The 16,205-nt window shown below is 62.7% G+C and overlaps 1 protein-coding gene across 3 annotated transcripts; it reads left to right on the forward strand.

The window, feature by feature from the left end:
- The first annotated feature begins 213 nt into the window (after positions 1 to 213).
- On the forward strand, positions 214 to 15,176 carry PIGQ (phosphatidylinositol glycan anchor biosynthesis class Q). Of its 3 annotated transcripts, XM_087449299.1 has the most exons (11): positions 214 to 321; positions 3,461 to 4,159; positions 6,080 to 6,211; positions 6,360 to 6,480; positions 8,518 to 8,644; positions 8,994 to 9,147; positions 9,276 to 9,387; positions 10,143 to 10,223; positions 10,875 to 10,989; positions 12,791 to 12,852; positions 13,763 to 14,058. In XM_087449299.1, the coding sequence occupies exons 2-11, from the start codon at positions 3,471 to 3,473 to the stop codon at positions 13,913 to 13,915; spliced, it is 1,746 nt and encodes a 581-aa protein (XP_087305425.1). In that variant the 5' UTR covers positions 214 to 321; positions 3,461 to 3,470; the 3' UTR covers positions 13,916 to 14,058. The 3 variants fall into 3 exon arrangements, with proteins under 3 accessions (XP_087305425.1, XP_087305423.1, XP_087305424.1); XM_087449297.1 differs by lacking the exons at positions 214 to 321; positions 13,763 to 14,058 and adding an exon at positions 14,489 to 15,176; XM_087449298.1 differs by lacking the exons at positions 214 to 321; positions 6,080 to 6,211.
- The last annotated feature ends 1,029 nt before the right edge of the window (positions 15,177 to 16,205 follow it).

Genomic DNA, 16,205 nt, shown 5'->3' on the forward strand with positions numbered 1-16,205 from the left:
GGGGCACAAGGACGCTGAGAGGGGACAAGGGTGCTAAGGGGGGACAAGGACGCTGAGGGGGGACAGGACTGCGCGCGGGCCGCTAGCTCCGGGGCGGGAACGCTGCGCGTGCGGAACGCTCGGGCGGGGCCGGCGGCAGCCCGGGCACCTTTGGGGCCGGACCGTCGCGCGGCAACCCTGGAGCCGGCGGAAATGGGGCTGGCGTCCCGCGGCGCGGCCGCGGCGGGCCGCGAGCGCTGTCGTCCGCCGCGGCGCGTCCGACGCCGTCCCCAAACCCGTCCCGACCCCGCCGCCCGCCCGCGCGGCCCCGGGCGGCAGCCGGTGAGCATTCGGGGAGGGAGCCGCCCGCCGCCGTGGCCCGACGCAGTCGAGCGGGCTGCCGGTCTCCGGGGCTCCTCCCGGGCCGCGCGGGCCTCCGCCGCCCGGAGCTTCTGTGCCCCCGGAAGACGGGGCTGGCGAGGGCCGCGGGCTGGGGGCCGCGGGCTGGGGGCCGAGACCGCGGCGGGCAGCGAGCGCCGCGGCGGCGGATCTGCGGCCGGGCCGCGGGTGCCCGCCGGGAGTCCGATGCCCTCGCCCCGGCGGTGAGGGGCGGCTCCCTTCGACGCCCGGCCCGGCGGCGGGGACCTGTGGAAGGGCGTTCCGCCAGCACTTCCAGTCGTCCCTGACTGCAGTGAGGGCCAAAGACAGAGCCCTTCCTCACGTCCGTTCTTCTGAAACGAGGGGCAAGCGCTGTTGACCCACCGCGAGACCTCGTCCATGTCGTTTCAACGCAAACCACATGGAGGGGGATGGAGCACTCGTGCGCTCCTGAGACGCAGTGCGGGGCTCTGAGGAGGGTTCCGCCTGGGAAGCCCTGGCGGTGTGGCGGGGCTCCCCCAGAGCCGGTCCGTGGGGGATGAGAGGGGAGCAGCCTCCCCTTCTAGGGTCAACTCGACCTCAGGATCTGCGGGAGGGGCGCCCCGAGTCCCGGGGGCCTGACGGATCCGGGAAGGGGCCGGTTCACACTTGGTGTCGTTCTTAGCAGTACCTTTGTTTTTTATCAGAGCCTTTAAAGATGCGCATGTTGCTGGAGTCACTGCCCGCTCCCCCGCCTGCACCCTGCTATCGATCGCCTGCCCTTTCATCTTCTCCTGTCTGATCTGCGCGGGCTTCTTTGTGTTGGTCGCTCCCAGAGGCTGAGGCGGGAGCGGGGCTGGGAATTTGCCCTGTAATTTGTTAAGAGTTCTCTCTCACTACCCCAAGGACAAGAACGGCAACTTCTGCCCTCCGCTCTTCTTCTTTAGACGTGAGGAGCTGCTGCTTTTTTGGGGGGGGGGGGTTAAACTTTGTAGATGAAGCGTAATACACACAAAGTGCACAAAGCGTATGTGTACAACTCGACAAGTTTTCCCAAAGTGAACACACCGTGTAGCCTGCTCCCCAAGAGCATCTGTTCACGCTTAGGCCAATTGTGTTTCTTTTCCGACAGTAGCCGTGGGCAGCTTTCCTTATTAGCTCCTGTGAAACGAGTCCCCAGGCAGAGTGTCATGATGTCATTTGGCTGAGCTGGTGTGTCCCGACAGGCTGAACTGAGAGGCTTGGACCGTGCTGGCTGGTCCCCCGGGGTGGTCACCCAGCCAAATGCACCAGGTCTCTCACAGGCAAAATTGTTCTCTCTCTCTCATGATGCCTTTTTCCGGAGGGCGGCCCCCGCAGAAGGGTTGGGAAGACACGTTGGCCCTTGATGCCCTTGTTGATGGCCGCAGGGATTCTGCCCGCGCTGCTTTCGGGCTCCTTTCGGGCTCTGGGCCTTTCCCTGCTGGCACCCACTGTTGCTTGCCCTCTCTGGTCGCTGGGGGGCAGGGCATTTGGGAGTCCTGCTGCTGCTCGATTCAGAGGGACCCTTTTCAGTTGGAACCCAAGGCCGCAAGAGGTCCCTTTAACAAGCTGGCTGGAGAGGCCTCAATCCTGCAATCCCCATTTGGGCTACCTGCAGTGGAGGAACGCAGCTGCCCTGGTGGCCTCTTAAGCCCTGGTGTTGGTGAGGCCCCTCTTAGGGCCCACTGACCCTCAGGAAGGGGCTCCCTGCACCTCCCGCAACGTTGCACCATCCCAACGCGAGTGTCCCTCTCTGTCCCCTTGTCCCTGAGGGCCTAGTGAGCACTGGGAACAGAGGCCCAGGCTCAGTCTGAGGCCTATGTCCCTCCCTCAGGTGTGGGCTCCAACGTGGGGTCTTAGTTCAGGGCGGCTGCTCTGCCCTTTGTGCCAACAAGGTGGGGGCAGTCAGTGTCTGAGAAACACGTGCTCCTAGGCGAATCCCCTCAGCGCCACACTGCCCGTCAGGCCCTGTCTGGGAGGGGCTCAGGGAGGAATGAGGTGCTTGCTGAGAAGCCCACATCCCCAGTGAGCTTACTTCTGGACAAGCCAAGGCTCAGGGTCCCGCAGAATTCAGGCATCACGGCTGCTTAGGGCTGTTCTTGCTGCTCAGAGTCCACATGAAGGTCGTGAGAGGCCAGGAAGCCTGGCGTCCCCTCAGCCTGGTGGGATCTCGCCACTCTCCAGGGCCTGCGAACTTCCCACCCCCATTTCTAGATAGCTACCCGGTGGGAGGAATGCTCCTGAAGGAGGCGCTCAGCTGTGACAAGAGGACACTCCCCTGCTGGGAGCCCTGCCCTGAAGTGGCAGACGGATGGGCTCCTGGGAAGGGTGGGCACTGCCAGAGGCTGGAGGCCTTGGGGGTCGGAGAGAGGCAGAAGCCCCCTGAGAGCTGAGAGCCCAGAGCTGAGCCTGAGCCTGCTCCCTGGGCACTGAGGCTCCTCCAGGGGCCTACTGGGCAGGGGCGGGCTGGGGGCACCTGCACCAGTGCCCAGGGCCGCTGGCAGTGTGCACGTGTCTGGTTTCCCTCAGCTGGCAACAATTTGTTTAAATTTTCATCTTTATTCTTGCTAGCTTCGTAAGTAAATCAAGGTTCGTTAGAGTTTGAATTTGCATTATTTTAATTGTTAATGAGATCCTATGTCTTTCCATGTGCTACACATTAAAAATCCTAATCAGGTTCCTTAGAAACAACTGAAGCCCTCATGTTCGGTGCGCACACCCTGTGAGTGGTCCTGAGCAGGTCGTGTAACCTCGTCCTGCTTCATCCTGCTTGTCTTTGAAATGAGGGAGTATGTTGACCTGCCTCGGGGTGGGGATGGGGGCGGCCTGGGGCTGGGCCTGCGCTCACAGCAGCTGGGGTAGAGGTGTGGGTGGTGCCCATGTGAGATGGACAGCTGGAGGGCGCCCACCAGCCTCTGACCAAACCCAAAGCTGGGTCGCCCCAGTGTGTGGGCCCTGTGGCCACGTGGATGTGTCCGTCAAGGCTGTCTATGCCACAGGTTGTCCATGGCCTGCAGCCACGGCGCTGCCAGCCGCTCTGGGCCCGTCAGGGTGCAGTGGCAGTGGCAGCAGCTCTGAGCTGAGCCTCTCCTGTCTCTTCCAGCATCCCCGGCATGGTGCTCAAGGCCTTCTTCCCCACATGCTGCGCCTCAGTGGACAGCGGCCTGCTGGTTGGACGGTGGGTCCCGGAGCAGAGCAGTGCCGTGGTGCTGGCTATAGTGCACTTTCCCTTCATCCCCATCCAGGTCAAGGAGCTCCTGGCCCAGGTGCAGCAGGCCAGCCGGGTGGGTGTAGCCGTGCTGGGCACCTGGTGCCACCGCCGGCAGGAGCCTGAGGAGAGCCTGGGTCACTTCCTGGAGGGCCTGGGCACCATCTTCTCCCATGAGCCCTGGCTCCAGCTGTGCCGGGAGAGGGGCAGCAAATTCTGGAGCTGCAAGGCCACCCGCCGGCAGGTGCCCACCTCCCCTAGTGCCCCTGGCGAGGACCAGGTCATGCTCATTTTCTACGACCAGCGCAAGGTGCTGCTATCCCAGCTGAACCCGCCTGCAGCCTTGCCTGACCGGCAGGCTGGGGATGCCACGGCCAGCGCGGGGGGCCTGGCTGCCGTCTTCGACACCGTGGCGCGCAGCGAGGCACTCTTCCGAAGGGACCGGTTCGATGAGGGCCCCGTGCGGCTGAGCCACTGGCAGTCGGAGGGTGTGGAGGCCAGCATCCTCGTGGAGCTGGCCAAGCGGGCATCGGGGCCCGTCTGCCTGCTGCTGTCCTGCCTGCTGTCACTCATCTCAACTGCCAGCGCCTGCCGGTAGGTGCCCACCCTTTGGTGTGCAGGGTGCTTGGAGGCCCAGACGGGCCCTTCTGAGGCTTCTGGCTGCCCCTCCCTGCACCCTGGCTTTCGTCCCATGCACCCTCCCCTGGTATCTCAGGGGGACGACTCAGTAGTGGCTGCTGTTCTGGTGCCCTTTGCTCCGGGGGCAGAGCCAGGCTTCCAGGCAGCCTCACTGGGTTTCTGGGACCCACCTGGTAGGGTACAGGGTGAACCTTAGGCCACTGGCCCTGGAAAGGAAATCAGATGATGAACAGACCTGGTTATTGCTGCCTGCCATTTGCCCTGCCTGGGAGTTGTTCGTCCTGAAGGCATGCAGGCCCACCCGCTTCCCTGGCCCCAGGGCTCACTGGAGAGGCAGCCCTGGGAGGCCGTGGGGGCGGTGTCTACTTACTAACAGCCGTGGGTGTGGGGTGGTGGTCCCCAGCCTCAGAGGCTCTCCAGAAGCACCTTGAACGCTCCTGGCTCTGGGCCTGGCCAAGGAATTATAAAAGTCCCTAAGGGCCCTGGGGAACGCTGGGGTAGCCCCATGGTGTTCTGGCTGGTTACCCAGAGGGCCAGGGCTGGGCTCCAGGGGCCCTCTCTCCATGAAAAGCTGTCTCCCACGTGGCAGCACCTGGTAGGCAGCACCTTTGCTACACCCTCGGGCACCCCTCCCCTCAGGTCCAGGGGTTCAGGCTGTCAGGCTTGGGGACTGGCCTTGTCTGCTCACTGGGGGCTCCGGGAGCACTGGGGCCTGTCCTAGCTGAGAGTCCTCGGCAGCTGTGTGTGGACAACGCCTTGGGTTGTGGGGGCTGCTGGGGCCCTTGATGTGAGGGCTGGGTTTGGGAGCCTCACGACTCCCTTGGAATGAATTATGTGCAATTGTGTGTCTGGGCCGAGGTGCAGTTTTGGGAAGAAAAGGTCCTGGGCTTTGATCAGCTTTCAAAGGGCCCAGGAAAGGTTGAGAATGCTCCTGTGCCCCACATCCTGAGGCACCCGTCCGGCAGACATTGGTTGCTTGCCGGTGGTGGTTGCAAGCACTGTGACATTCAAGCCAGGCATGGTGGTCATTGTGCAGGAGCAAAGCCCCCGGCCAGCCCAGGGCAACCCCAGGGATGCTGTTAGCCTAGACTGCCCAGGTCTGGTCTGAGTCTTGGGGAGACTGCTGTGCGGGCAGCAGTCTCTGTGCAGCCAGCTCGAGGTCACTTTCCGCTTGATTGGAGTTGGGAATGCGTTTCACTCTTAGAATTGGTTCAAAGTTGCTTGGTTGAAGACACAGCCTTTCCACCTTCCAAAGTCAAGACCTCCTCCCTCCTCCCGAGGGTCCAGGTGCGGCTGGTTGGCAGCTCCGCACTTTGCATGAGCCCTTTTGGTCTCTCCCACCGCAGCAGGCTCTGCGGCGAGACAAGGCTCTGGGCGCTCTCTGCACCTTTGCTGGCGAACATCTCCCCTCAGCGTCTGACTGTCTGCAAGGCATCTCAGGGCTTCCTTTCCCTGTGAGAAGTCAGTCTCGTTGGGCAGCCGGAGACCATGACAAGGGTCCCCGTACGGCAGAGCAGGGCACTGTGTGGCGGGACGATGCGTTCTCTCCACTCCTGGGCATGGTCTTGGCACTCTTGCTTTGGGTGTTTCTGTGTCAGCACTTTGTGAGGAGGTCGGGTTCCCAATTAATGGTCATAAGCGCACCGTGACCCCCGCTGGGCTGCCCTCCTGGGCCCTCCCACTTGTGTCCCTGCCCTGCTGAGTTCAGGAGTGTGACCGTCAGTGTTTGGGGCCACCAAGGCCTTGGGCTGAGCCTGGCCTGGCCCTTCCCCTCTGCACTGTCAGGGGTACTGGTGAGAGCCGAGGCGGCCCTCACTCCCTGGGAGGCAGAGCCCCAGGAGGAACTGAGGCCCAGCCTTCTCTGCTCCTTCCCAGGGTGTTCAGGCTGTGGCCACTGTCCTTCATCTGGAGCAAGCTCTCCACGTGTGAGCAGCTCAGGCACCGGCTGGGGCAGCTCACGCTCATCTTCAGCACCCAGAAGGCCGAGAACCCTGCCCAGCTGATGAGGTGCGGCCTGCCCTGAGTCTCCTCTGCAGTGGCCAGACGCACCTCGGGCCCCGCCCCTCCCCACCCCTCCTCTGCACCAAGCCTGCCACGCTGACCCTTCCAGCCAGGCTGCCCTCACCGCCCACTCCCATCGGACCTCTCCTTCCAGGAAGGCCAACATGTTTGTCTCTGTGCTCCTCGACGTGGCCCTCGGCTTTGCCCTTCTGTCCTGGCTCCATGGGAAGGACCGCATCGGGCAGCTGGCTGATGCCCTTGTCCCTGTGGCTGACGTAAGTTGGTTGGGGTGGAGCCGGTCTGGACTCGAGCACTTGTTTCCCAGGGGTGGGGGTGGGGGTGGGGGCCTTCCTGGTGGCATCAGAGGCCCCTCAGCTGGCCAGAGCAGCTCTTTCCTTCCACTCTCTCGGGCCAGTAGAGCAGCCCTGTCCCGGATCCCAGACAGGTCCCCTAGGAGCCACTGTGTCTCACAGGGTCCCCAGGGCTGTGCAGACTCTGGCCTGACAGATGCCCACCGTCCCACTCTGGGTCACATCTCTCCTGGCCTTCCCCTTCCCTTCCTGAAGGTGGTCGTGTCTGGGGGACACCTTGTGGTCAAGGCTTTTAGGGGGAGCCCCCCTCCCCTGCTAGGCTCAGTGTCACACATCCCTGTTCCCCCATCCCCCCATGCATGATGGTTTCTGCTCTCCTGGCTCTTCAGGGAAGCTGACTTTTGGCTTGGGCCTTCTGCACGGTCAGCATCATAGAAACCTTCTGTGTGTCCAGGGGTGTCCGTGTGCAGTTGAGTTGGGTCTCCCGCCCTTTGGCGGTCACGCAGCTGCCAGTGTTGCTTCTGCAGTCCCCTCGTCTGCTGTGCTCCTCGACTTCCCCTGCATGGTCTGTGCAGCGTTTCCAGGGCCTGGGTGCCGCCCCCTTCCTCCTCTGCCTGCCATGGTCACCCTTCCAGTGGCTACTGTATTGCATTTCCACGTCGGCTCCACACCTTCAGCTTCTCTGCCTCCCTTTCTCAGAGCCAAATGCCCTCTGGTGGGAGCTTGTCTTCCTGCTTAGGGCAGTCCCTCTGGCTCCTTGAGCCACCCCCAGGCCTCTGCAGGGGGCCTTCTGGCCCTGGGTGTGGTCGAGTGGCTGAGGCCTGGCTGGGTGGTCCTTGTGAGCTCAGCCTCTGCCTGCTGTCTTCAGCATCCAGCCGCAGGTGTGCACTGGACCTGCTTGTAGCCGGGCCAGGACTCTGGGGCAGGAGCCCTCACAGGCCGAGAGTCCCCATGGCTTCTCTGGGAGGCCCGGCCCCAGAGGAAAAAGGAAGGAAGGAGGCTGGGGGCTGGGAGGGGGCTTGGCTGCTTCACCTTGCTCCTCCACACTCTCTTTCAGCCAGCTTCATCCTAGACCTCCCTTTTGCAAAATTGCTCAGAAATATAAATATTTAATTTAAAAATGAAAGTCTCTTCCTGCTGCCAAGCTTTTATCCTTTAAATATTAAATAAGCTCTATTTATAAATAAGAGCGTTCTGTTCCCCTTCTCACTGCTCCTGACACGGCTGAGGTCTCCACGTGGGGTTGGGAGAGGCCTGCATGGTGGCGGGAGGGGGTGGCAGACTCTGATGGTGGGGCCTCAGCAGTGGTGACAAGGCTGGGGGTCCTCAGGGCCTGCCCACTGGGGCCAGCACAGTGCTCAGACATCTGCTTTCTTCGTGGGTGGCCAGCACGCTGGTCAGCTTCCCTGCGTGCTTGTGAAGGTCCTCGTGCCGTCTCTGGCCCTCACTTGACATTGTCCTTGACTCTCAGTCCCCATTTGTCGTTCCCTCAAGGGGACCCTCCAGCCCTCCCACCTGCTACCTGGGCCCCTGACAGGCTCAATACCCTCATGCTCTCTCGAGGTCGCTCACCCAGGGCCTCTGCAGTGGCAGGTGGTGGGGTGGGGTCCTTGGCTGTGGAAGACTGAGTGGGCCCACGGGCTCCCCCTGCAAGGTGCATGGTGAGCTGGTGTCAGTCCCATGTCCAGGTGTCTGGGGCTGAGGGCCCGAATGATAAGATGGAGGGGAGGACGCCTCATGTAGATGTTGACACCCATCAGGGGCCCTGTGTCCAGCAGGCCAGGAAAGGCTGCTGGCCTCGTAGGTCGTGACTCTGAGCCCCGAATCCCAGAGCATCTGTGAGGAGGGGTTCTGTGGCCAGACAAGTGTGAAACCCCATGTGCCTGTCATGTCAGGAGACGGCAGTCCAGAGACCTAGAGGAAGGAGCCTGGTCCCTGCCCAGACGGGTGGCTGTGTGGGGCCCAGTTTATAGACACAGTGCGCCTCCTGTGTCCTCACAGCACGTGGCCGAAGAACTCCAGCATCTGCTGCAATGGCTGATGGGCGCACCTGCCGGGCTCAAGATGAATCGGGCGCTGGACCAGGTGCTGGGCCGCTTCTTCCTGTACCACATCCATCTGTGGATCAGTGAGTGCCAACGGCCAGCGAGGGGTTGGGCAGGTTGGGCGGGACTTCACCCGGCCCCAGTGACTTCTAGCTTGGCTCCTGAAGCCTGGGCCCCAAGGGACACAAGCCTCAGCTGAGCAGGGAAGTGGAGCACAGGCCAGGCCCTGCCCCTTGCTCTGTGCTTCCTGCCCTCCCAGCGTCCTGCATGTGTGGAGCCCTGCTGTTCTGGGCTGGCTGCTTGGCTGAGGGACGGTCAGTGGCATAGTCTGTCACAGTTTCTAGAAGCCTCAGGCACCCATCCTCAGTGAGGACTTAGGGGGGACCAGGACGTCCCTGGGTACCCCCCTCAGGGCCAACCCCATCCCACCAGGCTACATCCACCTCATGTCCCCCTTCATTGAGCGCATCCTGTGGCATGTGGGCCTCTCAGCCTGCCTGGGCCTGACAGTGGCCCTGTCCATCCTGTCAGACATCGTCGCCCTCCTCACCTTCCACATCTACTGCTTCTACGTCTACGGTGCCAGGTGGGTGTGTGCTCCCCCCTCTGCAGGCTGCCCAGGCAACCCTCCAGCCCTGGGCGCCATGTACAGGCTCCTGGGGCTGGGTGGGTACAGGGGTGGCTTGGCGCCCTGACGGCACCCACGTCTTGCAGGCTGTACTGCCTGAAGATCTGTGGCCTGTCCTCACTTTGGCGTCTTTTCCGGGGGAAGAAGTGGAACGTTCTGCGCCAGCGAGTGGACTCTTGCTCCTACGACCTGGACCAGGTACTGGGCAGGAGTGCAGTGGAGGGGACCCCCCCCGGCCCTGACTGGCCTGCGTGACCCACAGGTGACCACTCCCTTTGAGTGGGCCTGGCCAGTGCAGCTGCTTGGGTGCCACGAGGGGGCAGCCATACTCCTGTCCTGCAGCTCTCCTGCCACAGAGTCCGTGTCGACCCTGCAGGACGTAGGGAGTCTGCAATGAGCAGGGTGCACATGGGGCCCTCAGACAGAGCAGAACCTTGCCCCGCTGGGAGATGGACCCTGCTCTCAGGAGGCCGCTGTGTCCCAGGGAGCCACCAGACAGCAGGCACTAGAGGTGACCCGGGCACAGGACCTGGAGGTGACCCAGGCACAGGGCCTGGCTCTCGCTTGCCCCGTTAGCTTGCTCAGACCTGACACACGGACCCCAGGTGCTGCCCTCCAGGGCATGTTTTTTCCTGCCTAACTTTCACAACTCTCCTGTCTTTGGTATGTGTGGCTGCACACTTGAGGGGCTGGTCCTGTCTCCCCTTGGGTCACCAAATTTGGAGGGCACACAGACGCATCCCTCCCAGTACTGAGAAGACTGTCACGAGCGGGCTCTCCCAGGCTGTCTTGGGAAGCTGGTGTCTCACTGGCAGGCGTCCCGTTTCTGCTCAGTTACAGGATGGGTTTGGTGGGCACAGGCAGCAGGGGTGTAGGCAGCAGGGATGTGGCCAGTGCTGGTGGGGCTGTCGTCTGGCCCAGGCAATGCTGATCTGGGGTCCTTCTCCTGGCAGCTGTTCATCGGGACTCTGCTCTTCACCATCCTGGTCTTCCTCCTGCCCACCACGGCCCTGTACTACCTGGTGTTCACCCTGGTGAGCTGAGCACCACACACCATGGGGGCGCTGGGTGTGGCATCCGGCCCATGGGCCTTGCCGACAGTGTATGGAGTGGTCACTGCCAGCTCTGCCTGCCAGTGGGCAGCCATGAGCAGGCTGTCCACCCCTGCAGGCCACGTGGGGTGTGGCTGTTCTGGACTCTGGGCAGTGTGTGCTGGGCCTTGGAGCAGGCAGGGGTCCTATGTTGGAGGGACACCACCTGCTGCTCTGGGACATGCAGCTGGGTGCACTGAGGCCAGGACCACAGTGGGTGGGTCATGGTGGTGATCTCCTTTTAGTGCCTGGCATGGGCTGGGGGGCATAGACAGACGAAGGGCACAGCACCCTGGAGTCCTGGGCCCAAGGCCAGTGGCACGTTTCCCTGGGTCAGAGCACCGTCTCCTCTGACCCGTGGGAGGGCTGACTGCTCTCACCTGCTGCTTCCCTGCTGCCTCATGCTTGGGCCTCAGGTTTGAGGCAGGGCCCATGCCCTCCGGGAGGTGGGGGGGATCCATGCTCACCCTAGGGCTCTTGTACCTGGTCACCCTTCGTTGTGACCCAGGACTGTGAGGCTGCTCTGCTTGTGGGCGTGCCAGCATGGCTCTGGCCAGTCCTGGCTCAGGGGCCTGAATGCTGTCTGTGCTGCAGCTCCGGCTCCTGGTGGTCACTGTGCAGGGCCTGATCCATCTGCTCGTGGACCTTATCAACTCCCTGCCGCTGTACTCACTAGGCCTCCGGCTCTGCCGGCCCTACAGGCTCGCGGGTAAGTCTGCGTGCTGGGCGGGTGGGGAGGACAGAGAACCCCAGTCCTGGGGTCCTGGACCAGCTGCCTACAGTGAGCTGGAGGGAGGGGGCGCACCTGGCACCCAGCTTCAGAGGCCACAGAGGCAGCTTTTCCTTTCTGTCACCCTTTTCTGTGACAAGCATGAACATTTGCCCTGAGGTCTGCAGGAGTGTAGCCGAGCCTGAATGTGGCTCAGAGAAGATGTGTCCCTCGGTGGTTGTGTGGAGCTATGTGTGCCTGCTGGTGCCCCTCAACCTTGGAGGGGACAGGCCAGGGTAGAGGATGCTGGCCAGCTGTGTGTGACAGGAGCACCATCTCGCCCCACCCCCAGCACACTATTGCCTGTTGGGACAACACCCACCATCCCAGCTCTCCCTGTCCATGCCCTCTGCAGGTGGCTGCCCCTGTCTGCAACCACTGGGTTGGCCAGATGCCTTTGAGGGGAGGCTGGCCCACTTGGTCACAGGGTTGTGGGTTGGCCCATCTGGTTCAGGGGCTTTGAACATATCAGGGAACTTAGGGAGTTCCTGGCACAGCCCCCGTCCAGCAGTTGTTGAGATGGTCCCTAAGATGACTGCACACCCAGGAGGCCCTGCACCCTGTTTGCAGCTGGGCAGCTTGGGCACACACCAAAGCTCACGGCATCTGCTCCCAGCCAGTTCGGAGCCAGAGGACGTGAACGTGCATGTTCTGTGGGCTTGAACCTGAAGTCTGCCTGCTGGATGCCCTCAAATCCTCTTTCTAAGCCATTTTCCCTGCAGACCCCCAGGTGGCCCAGGCCAGGGACCCATCTACAGTACTGCCCGTCTCACTTGGCCCCCAGCCTCCACCCATACCTCAGCATGCCAGGACCAGGCAGGTGGAGAGCCCGAGACCCAACACCTTCATCCTCCAGCCTACGGCTCCTGGCCAAAGCAGAGTCGTTTTAACTCCACATAAAAGGCCACAGATGCTCCCGCCTCCTCTCTTCTTCTTCACTGAGTTTGCCTTCGGGCCTCTTCATCAATTAATTAGCTCCTGCTTCTCTTTTCAAGAACCTTCCACCTTGGGAATCCCCAGGCTTGAGGGCCCAAACTGCAGGCCAAGGGCCTGGTGGGCCCCTGAGTTGGCCACGCACGCAGAAGTTGGAAGACATTTAGGTGCCAGCAGGGTGGCCGCCACCCACAAGCGCCCGCCCACTCTGTGGGAACACCATGTCCCACTCGGGAAGCAGCATAGCCTGCGCCCGACACCCGGCCGGCTCTTCCCTGCCTGCCAGACCCTCAGCTGCTGCTTGAGTAAAGTTCTGCGGGAGGCTTTGATAGTGGGCAGCAGCCGCTCAGAGAGGAGATGGGAGGGATGGGATGGGCCCACAGCCCTCTTTCTTCTTTTCTTTTTTTTTTGGTGAGGAAGATTAGCCCTGAGCTAATACCTGTTGCCAATCCTCCTGTTTTTGCTGAGGAAGATTGGTCCTGGGCTAACATCTGTGCCTATCTTTCTCTACTTTATATGTGGGACGCCTGCCACAGCATGGCTTGATAAGTGGTGCGTAGGTCCGCACCTGGGATCGGAACCCACAAACCCAGGGTTGCCGAAGTGGAGCGCACGAACTTAACCATTATGCCGCCGGGCTGGCCCCAGCCCGCAGTCCTCTGAGCGCTGCTAGAGATGAAGGGGCCTGTGCCATCAGAGCCCCTCTGCCAACACACAGACAGGAGGACTGAGGGGGGCTGCCTGCAGGTCCCTGAAAGCCCTGGAAGGGCTGCCACCCACCCTCACAGGCACCTCGCTCTCCTTGCAGCTGGTGTGAAGTTCCGAGTCCTGGAGCACGAGGCTGGCAGGCCCCTCCGCCTCCTGATGCAGGTAAGGCCTCTGTGTACCCTTACACTGCGGCCCGTGGGCAGGCCCCCCTGCCTGTCATGTTGATGCCACATTCCAGGGCAGCTGGGATCAGGGCCGCTCTGTGCCACCCTGAGTGTGGGCCCATTGCGGGGCTGTGGGGCCTAGGGTAAGGTGCAGGCAGGAGGGCCCAGCAGAGCTGAGGGGTGGGGCCCAAGGGGAGGCTCCCCCACCCCCAAGGATTCTAGGCACCATGACTCCCTCTGCCTGGAACCTCCCCCAGCAGGGCCTGGTCCCCTGCACTCTCAGATGCCCGTAGCCACCCAGGGTCCTGCCTGTGTGGTCCTGTGTCCCTGTCTCCTGCCCTGGGCCCCATGGGCTCTCATTCCAGGGGACAGCACAGACTTAGGACATACAGGTGTTCTCTGTTGGGCTCCTTTATGAGAAACAGTCTTCGGGGCCCCAGCGCAGAAGGGAGCAGGTGGGTTGCTGGGTGACTGGCTGGCTGCCAGGTGTCAGGTCCAGGCAGGCAGGGTTGGCCTGAGGGTCATGCCCAGCACCTTGCACATGTCTCGGGGAGAGGTCAGGTGCTGAGGCAGCCAGGGCCCTGTGTGGTTTTCTCAGGGGGGTGGTGTGTTCCGAGTCCCACCCGTGGAGGCTCCTGGGAGCTGAGTGAGTCCTGGGGTGGAGGGGTCTGCGCCCCACCAGCCCGGCCCGCCTCACCTCCCTGCAGCCCAGAGCAGAGCACGCCTGACCGTGCCCCCTGCTCCCTCCCGAGATGCTCACCCTGCCCCTTATGTCTGGCACAGAGCTGGCCCTGTGCCACAATTGTCCAGCCTGGGGACCCCCCCCAAGGGCCCACCAGGCTCCGAGAGCTCGAGCTCCAGGGAGTTGGGGGCCAGGCCCTGGCTAAGGGCCACCCTTGTGCTTCCAGATAAACCCCCTGCCCTACAGTCATGTGGTGCACACCTACCGCCTCCCCAGCTGTGGCTGCCACCCCAAGCACTCCTGGGGCTCCCTGTGCCGCAAGCTGTTCTTCGGGGAGCTCATCTACCCCTGGAGGCAGAGAGGGGACAAGCAGGACTGAGGGGCCCTGGCCATCAGCCCACCCAGCACCACCACCCAGCCGCGGTCAGCCCTCCACCCTGCCAGGTTGTCGCTGACCAGCGGGCAGCACGCGTCCCACACAGTGGCCGAGCCCTGTTCTTTGCCTTCCCTGCCCCCAGCTGTCTGGGGACTCTGCAGGCCCTGCCAGGGCCCTGCCTGTCGCATTTCCTCCCAACTCTGAGGTCGTGGGGGTGGTGAGCAGGAGGATGCAGGGGTGGCCAGCTAGGCCAGCTGGCCTGCGCTCCATCCCTAGCACTGTTTGCCTCCAGACTCCTTCCCAATTTGTTGTGATGTTACCGGTAATCCGATGCCCACCAGCCCCCCAGGAGCCCTGCTCTGTCCTCTCCCATCACACCCAGACCCTGCTCGGGGTTTGTAGAACCCCTGTCTTTGGCCACCGTGCGCGTTCCTGGTGGGGTGAGCTGGCAGGTCTCCTTGGCTGCTCCCCGGCAGCCCATCCTGCCATGGGGTGGAGGAACCCCTCCCAGATGTTCTCAATAGTTCTTGAGACTCGGACCCCAGAGCAACTCCTCCCTTGGGGGTTTTTCTGCAGGGTGCACTTGTGGGTCCCTGACGCCTTCCAGCTGCCTCAGTGGTGCAACAGCCAGCCAATCTAGGGGTCCAAGCAACTGCTGACCCCGAGCCCAAACCAGCAGCCGCAGTGAGCAAGGGCCCTCCAGGAAGCTGGGCGGCAGCGCCTCTTATGCCCTGAGTTGTTGATGCTCCTTGGAGAGATGGCTTTGCAGGAGGAGCCGCCCACAGGCCTTTGGGTGTCCCTTTGTGAAGCCAGGCCACTCGGCTGCCCTGTTCCTGCCCTGTGCCCCTGTAGGAACAGGCCCCTTGGCCAAACCTTCATCTCGCCTCACTGGTTCCTCACGGAAGCAGGCAGCTCCTGGGCAGACGTTTCTGCAGCCCCCCAGAGGAGGGGGTCCAGCACTTAGGCTGTGTCTGCCTGCTGGCCGGCCAGCAGAATCTGAGTGTGGGTGTACACCCCAGAACCCGGGGGAGGAGGCCTAGAGAAGTAGAGGGTGTCACGTGTGGTTTGTCATCTTAGAGTTGGAAATGTCCATGCTGTAGGCAGGGGGCCAGTGCTCCCTGTCCATTGTGGGCACTTGGGACTGTCCACCTCTGCCACCCGAGCCTTGGCTGCAGGGAGCCTTGGCTGCAGGCCACAGAGTCGGGCGGGACGGGTCCTGGCTCCGCCTTTTTGTGCTGTGACAATAAAGCCTCCTACGTTTAGAGTGTGAGCTGTGCCTTCCTATCACCATATGGGCAGTGGGTGAGGCCCCCACCGCGGCCACACACTTCCTGCCCCAGGTAGGGATGGGGCGAGGCCTCCCCTTCTCCTGGGGTGGTGGGACAGCTGGCCCCCCATTTGTCCTGAGATGACTACCAAGCTGTGGGGCACTGGGCGCCCCATCCCCTGGAGCAGGCCTCTGCAGGTCTGGTGGGTGGATGTGTCAGCTCCGACCCCTTGAAGACATCCTGGCATGGGTGATGGACCCAGTGCCCTTGCTCCCTGGTTTCAACCCTGCCCTGGCATGGCGGGCTCTCAGAGCAGGGCTGAGGGCAGGGGTGCAGGCCTCCGTGGGGGCAGGCAGTGGACTGCTCCTGGCTCTGATGTACACGTCGTCACCTGAAACCCACGGACTCCACACAGGGCAAGGCACTCCCTGCCTGACTGCCGTCCTTGGCCACTTCTGCGCCTGCTGTCCTGGCTACGCAGGGGAGGGGCTGGAGCCAGAGCGCTCGCTCAGCAACTCCCAAGCCCACACTCCACCAAGAGTCAGCAGGGGCTGGCTACAGAGCCCTGCATGGGTCTTGCCGGCAGGGACTGTGCCCCCAGAGCCTGCTGAGAACAGCCTCCAGCACCTGCATTTCTGGAGGCTGCCTTCTCTGCCACTAGATGCCAAAACGTGAGCCGGCACGTGGACCCACCACGCCGCCCGCTGAATTCTCCCCCACTCTGCCTGGCCAACCTGCTCATCCTTCAGCTGCTCGCTTTCGCCCTGGCACCCCTCATGTTGCAGATCCCGCCCAGTGAGGGTCCTGCCACTTGACCCAGCCCACTGCACAGTGGTGCCCACGTCATGGGCCTTGCCTGGCAGCTGTCACTCCCAGTGCTGGGCTGCCTGCCTGTCTCCCAAGGACCAGCCCAGGCCTGGCACCAGAGCTGGCCGAGGCAACACTGGACACTCCAGCCACTTGCAGCCACCAAGAGATGCCACCTGCACCTCCAAGGCTGCTCCCATTCTCACTGTCCTTTGTAG

The sequence above is a fragment of the Ceratotherium simum genome, chromosome 26 (genome assembly GCF_057802395.1).
Source record: "Ceratotherium simum simum isolate JZ-2026a chromosome 26, ASM5780239v1, whole genome shotgun sequence".
Classification (NCBI taxonomy): Eukaryota; Metazoa; Chordata; class Mammalia; order Perissodactyla; family Rhinocerotidae; genus Ceratotherium; species Ceratotherium simum.

Coding starts and splice junctions, on each gene's coding strand:
- PIGQ (XM_087449299.1), top strand. CDS start 3,471: ATGGTGCTCAAGGCCTTCTTCCCCACATGCTGCGCCTCAGTGGACAGC. Junction 9,148..9,275: donor TTCTACGTCTACGGTGCCAG/GTGGGTGTGTGC, acceptor CACGTCTTGCAG/GCTGTACTGCCTGAAGATCT. Junction 10,990..12,790: donor CCGGCCCTACAGGCTCGCGG/GTAAGTCTGCGT, acceptor CTCTCCTTGCAG/CTGGTGTGAAGTTCCGAGTC.